This window comes from Emys orbicularis, chromosome 1, assembly GCF_028017835.1.
Source record: "Emys orbicularis isolate rEmyOrb1 chromosome 1, rEmyOrb1.hap1, whole genome shotgun sequence".
NCBI lineage: Eukaryota > Metazoa > Chordata > Testudines > Emydidae > Emys > Emys orbicularis.
Genome location: NC_088683.1, coordinates 363,882,147 through 363,893,574, shown reverse-complemented (window position 1 = coordinate 363,893,574; position 11,428 = coordinate 363,882,147). Strand labels below are relative to the sequence as shown.

At 47.3% G+C, this 11,428-nt stretch overlaps 1 protein-coding gene across 1 annotated transcript; it reads right to left on the bottom strand.

Moving 5' to 3' along the window:
• Positions 1 to 764: 764 nt before the first annotated feature.
• On the bottom strand, positions 765 to 1,763 carry LOC135895365 (olfactory receptor 52R1-like). Its single transcript, XM_065423454.1, has one exon. The coding sequence runs from the start codon at positions 1,761 to 1,763 to the stop codon at positions 765 to 767; it is 999 nt and encodes a 332-aa protein (XP_065279526.1).
• Positions 1,764 to 11,428: the final 9,665 nt, after the last annotated feature.

Below are 11,428 nucleotides of genomic sequence, written 5' to 3'. Positions count from 1 at the left end.
CACATACAATGAGAGCGCATACAACCCAAGGGGATATCAATGTTTAGCAGATTAAGACTTTTAGAATGATTTCAGAGTAGCAGCCGTGTTAGTCTGTATCCGCAAAAAGAACAGGAGTACTTGTGGCACCTTAGAGACTAACAAATTTATTAGAGCATAAGCTCTCGTGGGCTACAGCCCACTTCTTCGGATGCATATAGAGTGAACATATATGTGAACATATATGTTCACTCTATATGCATCCGAAGAAGTGGGTTGTAGCCCACGAAAGCTTATGCTCTAATAAATTTGTTAGTCTCTAAGGTGCCACAAGTACTCTTGACTTTTAGAATGATACCTTACAGAGAATATTTTGTACAAAACATACCATAATTACATCACCTTGGTAAATATGGGGTGCTTTGGGTTGAGAGTGTGAGAGGGGTGAACCAGAGAGTGACAGGGGATGGGAGGAGAGGAGCGAGTGAGGGGCGGGGCCTTGAAGGGAAGAGGCAGAGCAGGGGCGGAACCTGGGGGAAGAGGCAGGGCAGAGAGGCGGGGCCTCAGGCTTCCAGTTACCAGCAATTAGGAAGGTGGCAACCCTATGAGTTGTACATAGGCAAATTCCCCAGTTTGTCCCACTGACACAGCACAGTAATGTCAGGAAAGGATTTAATGTCTGTTTGACTGGCCAGTCAGTGATTGAGGGATGAGGGCCCAGCACCATGTCACCAGCCAGCTCTGCATGGAGCTCAGTCTGAGAGCCAGAGCACCAGGAGAAAGCTTTAGGTCCCTTTATGAGTAAAGAGCTGGAGCAGCCTATCCCGGATCTGTTGGGCCCTCACCCCATAGATGATGGGGTTTAGCATGGGGGGAACCAGGAGGTACATGTTGGCCATGAGAACGTGAAAATGCAGGGCCACATTTTGCCCAAACCGTTGCGCGAGGGCGGAGAAGAGATGTGGAATGTAAAAGGCTAAGATGACACAGAGGTGGGAGCCGCAGGTCCCAAAAGTCTTGAGCCGGGCGTCCTTTGTTGGGAGGCTGAAGATGGCCCTGAGGATCTGGGTATAGGACATGGCGATAAAAAGCACATCCATACCGATCACCAAAAATTCCACAGAGAGGGTGTAGTAACTACTGATGCTGATGTCAGCGCAGGCCAACTTCACCACAGCTATGTGCTCGCAGTATGTATGGGGAATTATGTTGGTTCTGCAATATGGCAACCTCCTTGCCAGGAAGGGATAGGGCAGTACGAGTATGATGCCACGCAGCACCACGGCCAGGCCAATTTTGGCCACCACGGGGTTTGTCAGGGTGGTGGAATGTCTGAGGGGTTCGCAGATGGCCAGGTAGCGATCAAAAGCCATGGCCACAAGGATCCCAGACTGCATCGCAGAGAAGCTGAGAATGAAGTACAGGTGGGTGAGGCAGGCACTGAAATCAATCTCCCTGGAATTGAACCAGAAGATGCTCAGAATTTTGGGTAGGATGGACGTAGACAGGACTAGGTCGGTGATGGCCAACATGCACAGGAAATAATACATGGGCCCACGGAGGCTCGGCTCCCTCTTCACGATGAACAGGATGGTGAAGTTCCCCAAGATGGCTATGGCGTACATGGCACAGAAGGGGATGGAGATCCAGACATGGGCTGCCTCCAGGCCAGGAATGCCCAGCCGGATAAAGGTGGAGGGGTTGGTGAAGTCGGTTGAGTTGGAGTCTGACATGGAGTAGGAGAGAAGGTGTCCAACGTTGAGGCCCAACGGTGTCTCCTGCATGTACCGTACATTCGCCTGACTTCCTGTGTGTGCCCAGGATCTAGGGTGATGGTCGCAGGACAAACACCTGGATGGAGAGACAATGTTAATATGAGACACTACATGCACAACTGGAGGCTGTTCTAATGGATGAAACAGATTGGTTGCTCTTCACACACTGAAGAATGACATTTTCATTATTCAGAGAAATGAATTATGAACAACTGACCCTACTAATGCCAATTCCATATTTTATGGTACTCCCTGCCACAATAATTCCTACACATTGTGGGGTGGGAAACCTTAACAGGCACCAGGAGGAAACACGAATGGATACTGGTTTTCCCTTATTGTTCCATAGGCCTTCTCTACACTGCCACATTTTTTCGCCAAAAGGCAGCATTTGGTGAAGAAATAGTGGAGGTGTTATCACTACAAAGCCACTTTTGATGACGGAACTCCCCAGTTTCAGTGATGTAATAAAGGCACCTTGACGAGAGTTGTAAGGCTTTTTACACAAAAAATTTGTCTCCAAAGTGCCATTGTAGACACTGTGATTGATTTCATCGGTGTAATTGGCCTCTGGAAGGCATCCCACAATGCCCATCCTAACCCCTCTGGTCAGAAGTTTCATCTCTGCTGCCCTGCATCCAGGTAAATACTTTCTGCTCCTCCCCTTTTAAAGGCCCAGGAATTTTGAAATTCCCCTTCCTGTTTGCTCGGCGTGGAGTGTTCACATCACATCTTCCCAGGTGGCCATGGCAGCTCCATGCAGCAAATGGTCTCCTGTTTGGACCACTGTGGAGCTACTAGATTTGCTCAGTATTTGGGGAAGGAGGCTGTGCAGTCCCAGCTGTGCTCCAGCTGTAGGAATTTCAATACCTATGGGAAGATTTCTTGCAGCTTGTGGGAAAAGGGCTATGATTAGCACATGCTGCAGTGCAGAGGAAAATGAAGGAGCTTAGGCATGCGTACCAGAAGGCAAGGGAGGCAAACGGTCGCTCCGGTGCTGCGCCCCAGACCTGCCATTTTTATAAGGCGTTGGACGTTATCCTTGGCGGCGATCTGACTTCCACCGCCAAGAGCCGTGTGGCTACTTCGGTGGGGTTGGAGCCCATGGAAACTGGACCTAACCCAGAGGAGGAAGTCATCGATGAAGAGGTGGAGGCATTAGAAGATGTGGTGCCCATGCTGGGGTTGCGCAGTGCTGCATCCAGTCAGGAGTTGTTCTCCACTCTGGAGGTGTCCAGCCAGTCTCGGCAGTCACAATCAGGTGAGCCAGAAGCAGGAGATAAGGCCCCTGGTAAGTGGTTTTGCTTTGTGAAGTGCAGAGGTTGGTGGAGGACAGAGAAATGTACAAGGCTGGCTGTGTTTGTGTGTGCTGGGCAGTTCCCCTTGTAGGTAGGCAGTATGGCAGAACAGGGTGTTGATGCACACTGAGATTTCACTGGAATCCTCCAGAGAGCTCTCTAGGAAATTTTCCTGCAGGTACTCTGCAATCCTCTGCTGGAGGTTCCTTGGCAGAGCTTCTTTGTTCCTACCCCCATTGAGGTACACTTTCCCGCGCCATTCTGCAATTACTTGGGCAAGGACCAAAGCAGCACACAGGCGAGCAGCATAGGGACCGGGACGGAAACAGCAAGCATGTAGTAGATGCACCCTTGCTTCCTTGCTAACCCTCAGGAGAGAGAGATCTGCCACAATGACCCCCACCTATGGAAAGTGGTGGGAAATTTTAGAGTGTTGTCCCCTGAGAAGTGCCCCCCGCAACCCCCTTCACATTGCTTTTCTCCCATGCACAACGTCCCCCGCCCCCCGGAACACTCACCATGGTTGTAGTGTTGACTGGTATGTGTGCTTGTCAAGGGTCAATGGGAAAGTGACTGGTGTGTTACCAGCAGTGTATTTTGGTGTAGCGTTTCAATGCTGTAGGTGTACTTACCAATAATGCTTCTGTTTATAGTTACTTGTGCTTCACCAGATATGTCCTTGAAAGGAGGCACCCCCTCCACTCCAGCTGAGTGTTTCCGCCGGATTAGAAAACGCCCAAGACCGAGTAAGGAAGATATGTTTTGGGAGGTGCTGCAGTACTCTGATGCAGACAAGACGGAATGCAGGCAGTGGAGGGAATGCGACAAGCAGGAAAGAAAAGAAAATGAGGCATACACTAGGGATGCAATGGAGAGGTTGATGAAAGTTTTGGAGCGGCAAACCAACATGCTGCAGTCCCTCCTGATGCCCCAGACTGAGCAGATGGGTGCCCGCCCTCCCCTTCAGCACATTCAGAACTCTTTCCCATGTCCTCCCCAAACTCCACCCGCACATTCCTTTCTGATTTCTGGGACTTCTCACTCCACATCCGCAGACAGCTTTTCAAATGAAAGCTGGACTTATGCTCAGCTGTGAGTGTGTGCATGGCATTGTGGGCTTTTTGGCAATTAAAAGCAAAGTTATTTGAATAATCAGCACTCTTTATTTGTTTCCGTGCAGATGGCAGCAGCAAACAAGCAGGCAGTTTTACCATTTCCTTACATTGAACCCTGGGCCTGAACAATCACACCTGCTTCCTACCCTACCAAAACTGGACTTCATTATGCATTACAATCCCAAGCATAGCAACAAACTTTACTCGTTCTCATTTACAAAGCATTCCCGCAAAGCCTTCCTGATTCGAATTGCCCCCCATTGTGCCCCTCTAACAGCCTTGGTATCTGGCTGCTCAAAATCAGCAGCCAAGTGTTCTGTCTGAGCAGTGCACGCCTGAGCAAACTTTTTGCCCTTTCCTTCACAAATATTATACAACGTGCAACACATGGCTATGACCATGGGAATATTTTCCTCACTGAGGTCTAACCTGTCATAAAGGCACCGCCAGCACGCCTTTAATCTACCAAATGCACATTCCATGGTCATCCTGTCCCTACTCAGTCTATTGTTGAAATGCTCCTTACTGCTATCCAGGTTTCCCACATACGGCTTCATGAGCCCTGGCATTGAGGGGTATGCCAGGTCTCCCAGGATCACTATGGGCATTTTGACATCCCTTCTGGGGATCTTCAGGTCTGGAAAGAAAGTCCCTGCTTTTAGCTTTCTGTAAAGGCCGGTGTTCCTAAAGATTCATGTGTCACACACTTTTCTGGACCACCTGCATTGATATCAATGAAACACCCGTGGTGATCCACAAGAGCCTGCAACACCATGGAGAAGTACCCCTTTGGACTCATATATTCCATCGCAAGGTGTCCGGTGCCAAAATTGGAATATACGTGCCATCTGTTGCCCCTCTACAGTTGGGGAAACCCATTTCTGGAAAGCCATCCACAATGTCATGCACGTTGCCAAGATTCACGGTCTTGCGCAGCAGGATGTGATTAATGGCCCTGCACACTTGCATTAACGCAGCCTCAACGGTCGACTTCCCAACTCCAAACTGAGTTGTGACTAACCAGTAGCAGCCTGGAGTCACCATCTTCCACACCGCGATTGCCATGCGCTCCTCCACAAAGAGTGCAGCTCTCATTTGGGTGTCCTTGTACCTCAGGGCTGGGGTGAGCTCAGTACACCGTTCCAGGAAGGTGGCTTTTCACATCCAAAAGTTCTGCAGCCACTGCTTGTCATCCCGGACCTGCATAACGATGCGATTCCACCACTCAGTGCTAGTTTCCCGAGCTCAAAAGCGACATTCCACCATGCTCCGCTGTTCCGTGAATGCCAAAATCAATCTAACGCTGCTGCTATCAACGTCAGACACCACATCAGGCAACTGTGACTCCCTTTGCCTTCACAACTTCAAGATTGATTCCACTGCCATTCGTGATGTGCTACTGACAGCTGGCAGAGCAGTGCGGGATCCATTCCAGCAGATAAAGGTGCCGGGCTGAGCAGAAAACAAGGGACATTGAAAAATGCTGCAAACTGGAGACGGAAGCACATGGAATGCTGGGACGGAAAGCAATGCATCATGGGACGTTGAGCCTGGAGCCATGATGTGTTGCAATCCGCTCTGCCTTCCCACAACACTTATCAGCACAAGATGGAGAGCTGAACTGTGGGATAGTTACCCACAGTGCATTGCTCTCACTGTCGCTGCAATGGCCCCACCTGTGGACGCACTATGCCAAAAGAAAAAGACAGTGTGAACGTGCAACAACGATTTTCTTTAATGGCTTTTGGTCGTTGACCAAACTTTCAGCGAAAAAAATCTGCCAATGTACACATCCCCTTAATGCAATACAAACTGGAAGTTATAAAAATGGATACAGGACGTTACAGACATCGGGGGAAATCCATGCTTTGCAGGGCTAAGGAGAACAAAAAGGAGGTTATTAAGTATATTAAGAACAAAAGAAATCCCAGAAAAGGTAAAGGCCAATTCCTAGAGGGAGAAAGGAAACTTGTTAATGTTGCAGAAAAGTTAGATGTGTTCAAGAACTATTTTTGTTCTGCATTTGGAAAGAAGCAGTATGAGGTACTCCTATCACATGCAGTGATGAAACACTTTCCAGTCCATTAGCAGTCAAGGAGGATGTTAACCAGCATCTACAGTAGAACCTTAGAGTTACAAACACCAGAGTTACAAACTGACCAATCAACCAGACATCTCATTCGGAACCAGAAGTAAGTAGTCAGGAAACAATGGAAAAGCTGATGTGGGATAAGTTTAAAAAAAAAAAGTCTAGGAGTATAATTAATGCCAGACAACAGCATGGTTTTTGGAAAACAGGACTTGTCAAATAAATCTGATTTCATCCTTTCATGAGAGTACACGTTTGGTTGATCAAGGGAACCAAGCAGATGCAACAAACTTTGATTTCTCTGAAGCATTTCATTTAGTAGGGGGAAACATTCAGTTAAAAATATGAACACTATGCAATATCAGTAGAGCACATGTTAAATGGAGTAAAAGCTGGCTAACTGACAGATCTCAGAAAGATGTTGTCAAAGGGCCAAAGGGCCAAAGGATAAATTTGCTAACGACCCAAAGCTTGGCAGAGTGGTTACAATGAGGGGGCCAGGGCAGGCATAACGATTGATCTGGAGCATTTGTTGAGCTGGGCCCATGCAAACAAAATGTTTTAATACAGTCAAATGCAAAGTGGTCCTGTCGGAACAGGGAATGCAGGCCCGACCCCCAGGCTCGGGCACTGTATTATGGAATGCAGGGATCGTTAAAAGGATTTAGGGGTTATTGTGGACAACCAACTCATTGTGAGCTCCCAGTGTGATGCTCTGGCCAAAATGGCTAATGAGATCCTTGGATGCATAAACAGGGGAGTCGTGCATTGGAGCAGGGGAAGGATTTTACCTCTGCACACGGCATTGATGAAACCGACTGCACCAAGTTCTGGGGTCCACATTTCAAAAAGGATGTTGAAAAATTGGAGAGGGTGCAGAAAAAAACTACAAATATGATTGGAGACCAGAGAAGATGCCTGACAGAGAGAGAAATTTAAAGAGCTTTATCTATTTATCTCATCAAAAAGACAATCAAGCAGAGAATTCCATGGGGAGAAAACCATGGGTACTAACGGGCTCTGTAATCTAGTTTAGAAAGGCAGAGGAAGACCCAAGGACTGGAAGCTGAAGCCAGATAAATTCCAATTGGAAATAAGGGCCAAATGATTAGCACTCAGGGTGGTTAATCGTTGGGAGAAACTACAAAGGGAAGTGGTGTATTCTCCAACTCCCCATGTCTGCAGATCCAGACTGGATGCATTTCTGGAAGATCTGCTTGAGGGCTTGTCTACACTTAAGCACTTTGCAGTGCCACTGTAGTGTTTTAAGTGTAGACATGACTTACATGGACAACAGGGATTCTCCCGTCAGTGTAGGTAATTCACCTCCCCGAGAGGTGGTAGCTAGGTTGATGGAAGAATTGTTCCATCGACCGCATTCTGTTTATATCGGGGTTAGGTTGATATAGCTATATCTATCAGGGGTGTGGATTCTTTTGCTGTTGGAAAAAAAGGAAATGCAGTTTTGGGTTGCATTAATAGAGCTATTGCGCGCAAGTCATGGTAGGTGATAGTACCACTCTACTCAGCACTGGTTAGGTCGCAGTTCGAGTGCTGTGTGCAATTTTGGTCACCGCTGTCTGGAAAGGATGTAGAGAAACTGGAAAGGATCCAGAGGTGAGCAAGAAAGATGATCCAAGGGATGGATGCAGACCATAGGAGCAAAAGCTGAAGGAAATGGGTATATTGAGTATGGAAAAGAGGAGATTAAGGAGGGATATGATAGCGGTCTTCAAGTATTTGAAAGGCTGCCGTAAAAAAGATGGAGAAAATTTGTTCTCTCTTGAGACAGAGGGCAGGACAAAAGGCAATGGGTTTAAACTAGAGCAGAGCAGATTTAGATGAAATCTCAGGAAAAACTCCCTATGTGTAAGAACAGCAGGAAAATGGAACAGTCGCCTAGGCAGGTTGTGGAAGCTCCTTCACTGGAGGTTTTCCAAAGGAGGCTGGAGCCGTCTCTCCTGGATGGTTTAGACACAACAAACCCTGCATCTTGGCAGGGATTAGACTAGCCGACCCTTGCAGGTCCCTTCTCACCCTGTGGCTCTAGGATTCTACAATGTAAAATCCTAGTGTAGACCAGGTCTTAGTCAAACACAAGTTTTGGAGCTACATACAGGGGTAACGGGGTTAAATTTAATGGCTTGTGTTATACAGGAGGTCAGACAGGATGATCTAATTGTCCCTTCTGATCTTAAACCCGATGAATCTATCGATAAAGAAAGTAGATCAAGCATTTATATTTTCTCTGTCTCATAACACATGAACATGGGAACATTCAATTACATTGAAAGTCTGAACATATAACATTGAGAAAAGAAAATTGTTTACATAATCCATATTTGGCCAGTGGAACTCCTTGCCACAGACTTTATTGGAGCAAAGAGCATAGCTGAATGGGATTCACAAATGGATTGGCCATTGCAGGTGGTGCTGGTGGCTCCACCGTTAGTTAAGGCTGTCAGACACCTTCAATTAGGAGACCTCATTTTCAGTTGCTTATAAGTTTGCCCACACCGGGTATCTGCTTCTGGCTGAATTGTTTTTTGAAAGTTTCAGGCATAACAGTTCAGCCAACTTCTCAAATGAAGCCAGGAGAAAAGATGTCTTGCCCATGTTGAAAAATTCATATAATTATTCCAGTGAGGAGCCCTAGCACCTCCATGCTTTCCATCAGAAAGCCAGATTAGAGCCCCATTAACAGCCATTGCCCTAAAATGCAAGAGGAGGAGCTGAGAGTCCCTGTGCATTAACTCTCACACATCTGGCTTCTGGGGTCTTTAATCAGTTCTTACTCCAAGGGGAGTTTTGCCTCAGTGGGGCCTCAGAATTTGGACTCGTATTGTCCATCTACTGACACCTTTCATCCTGAAGGATCCCTTGTGCACTGAAATGCAGCCACCTCGGGGCTGGAGGCCATCAGCCGGGGGCAGAGCAAAGAGGGACATTTTCGCCAGTGATATTGGAGCAAACTCATCCCCTGTGGCAAGGGCCCTGGGCTGATTAATGGCTGTGCAGAGCGGAAAGGACCACAGACCTATTCTCTATCCCATAATGCCCACGTTACACTGGGTTTGTCGAGCAGGTGAGCTCCTCAGCAATAGAGGAGCACCTGTGAATTCTGAGATGGACGTGTCTTCCCTGGGAATCCCCCGCAGGCAGCCATTTCCCACACCTCTCTCACCCCAGCATCTGCAGCAGCATCCCACGCCGAGAGGCGATACAAGGGTGTGCACCATTTATAATATAGCTGTGTGCAATCCCAGGGGGTTTCGCTCAACCTCAAGGGGAGAAGTGGCATCTGAATGGAAACAGGCTGGAGACCAGAGACACTCAAGCCAATGTCTCTCTTTCAATATCTGTGCTTCTGTGCTATTTATGCAGCTTTAGGAGTAAACAGTAATTAAGGGACCTTCCCAAAGGGAGATGAGAACTCTTGGGCTCTCTGCTGAGTCAGAGAGGAATTAGCTGCTCTGTGTATTTGTGTATTTTTAAAAAGTATAGTTGATTAGTAAGAAAACTAGGGATAATGCCCAGCTCTCCATAGGGTCTGATACTCTGTAAAGGCCCAGTAGATAGTAGACAGAGAGATCTGGAGAAAGGTGACTGAGGGGAGACACGAACACTTTCTGCAGCACACCGGGCTATCGCTAAGGGATCAGAGATCAGTAATTCTCATCAGTAACTATCATACTGTTTAGCACCTTTCATAGAAGGATCTTCTAAACACCTAGCAAAGGAAAGTCACTATGAACATATCGTCATTATACTGATAGGTAAACTGAGGCAAAGGGAGACGTGACTTGGTGACGGTCACACAGAGATTGACAGATAGAACCCAGGATTCCTGACTTCCCTGTTGTGCATGACAAGAAGGAATCTAGCAGGGCTCGTTAGTTAGGTGGTGTGATGGACTTGCCCAGGATGCAACCTGGAATGGGGATTCCCTTGAGCCCTCTGGCATACCAACCTGGGCTCCCTCTCACACTGTGAGGCTGTGACAAGCTGCAATCCTCTCCGGGTTCTGCACTTCCACAGCCAGACACAGCCAGGGACGCATCCAGCTGCAGTTACATGAATGCTTTCACTAGGCACTCATGAGCCAACAATAGAGAAGCTCCAGCCAATTCCCCCCCACCCCAGCTCCCCAGCCTAGGACCCCAGAGCTGTACCGTCTTACCCTGGTCAGAAGCCTGCCCCACCCTCAGTGTGGAGAGAACAATGCACCAGCCCCTGTTCCTGAGAAGGTTTCCCTGTTGCATTTCAAACAACACACTGTATTAGGTAAAAAAAAAATAAAAAAACGATTTATTAACTGCAGAAGGATAGATTTTAAGTGATTATAAGTAATAAGTGTACAGATCAACGTAGATTTCCTAAGAAATAAAGCAAAATCACAATCTGAGTTCTATAAACTAGACAGGATTTGAATCGCGCAGTGTGTCACCCTGATGGTACAAACAGTCCACCTGTCTTCCATACACAGGCTAGAAATCCCTTCAGCCTGGGACCAAATCCCCAGTTCGGTCCTTGTTCCTAAGCTGTGTCCAGGTGTTGAGCTTCATTTTCCGAAGCAAAAGCCCCCAGCACAGTTACTGGAAAAGGACAGGCACAAATGGTATCCAGTGTCACAGGAGCTGGTCACATGCCCTCGCACGCTTTCAGAACTTCAGGTTCTTTGTACACATGCATACATGCATACAAAGAGGGTAATCATATTCAGAAAATCATAACTTTTTCATTGATACCTTACATGACATACTTTGTATAAAATATATCATAATCATATCACCGTGGTAAATATGGGAGTGGCAGGGTGTTGCTTTGGGGCACAGAGTGTCACACCTCCCCCTTAGTTTACTGTAGGAGTGCTAGTCACTGACCAATTCGGAGGCAGTGTGCCCAAGGCCTTCTGAAGGTTTAAAATATACAACGCCCAAGTGTTGCAAACGTAGTGTTATCTACGTGTTCTTGCAAAGTTCTGTGTGCCTTCTCTGGGTCACTAGAAAACCTCTCTTTGAATCCGTGCAGCATTGGCAACCATTGTGATTTTCAATCTGGTGATAACTCAATACAGATATTCATCAATGCCATGCAGTGGTGTGCCTCAGTTTCCCCTTCCACACAGCAGACCGATATTATTATTTTTTCCCTGCTGTGACAAGCTTTGAA

What these genes read in the sequence shown, in the direction of transcription:
- LOC135895365 (XM_065423454.1), bottom strand. Translation starts at nt 1,763, where the DNA reads ATGCAGGAGACACCGTTGGGCCTCAACGTTGGACACCTTCTCTCCTAC.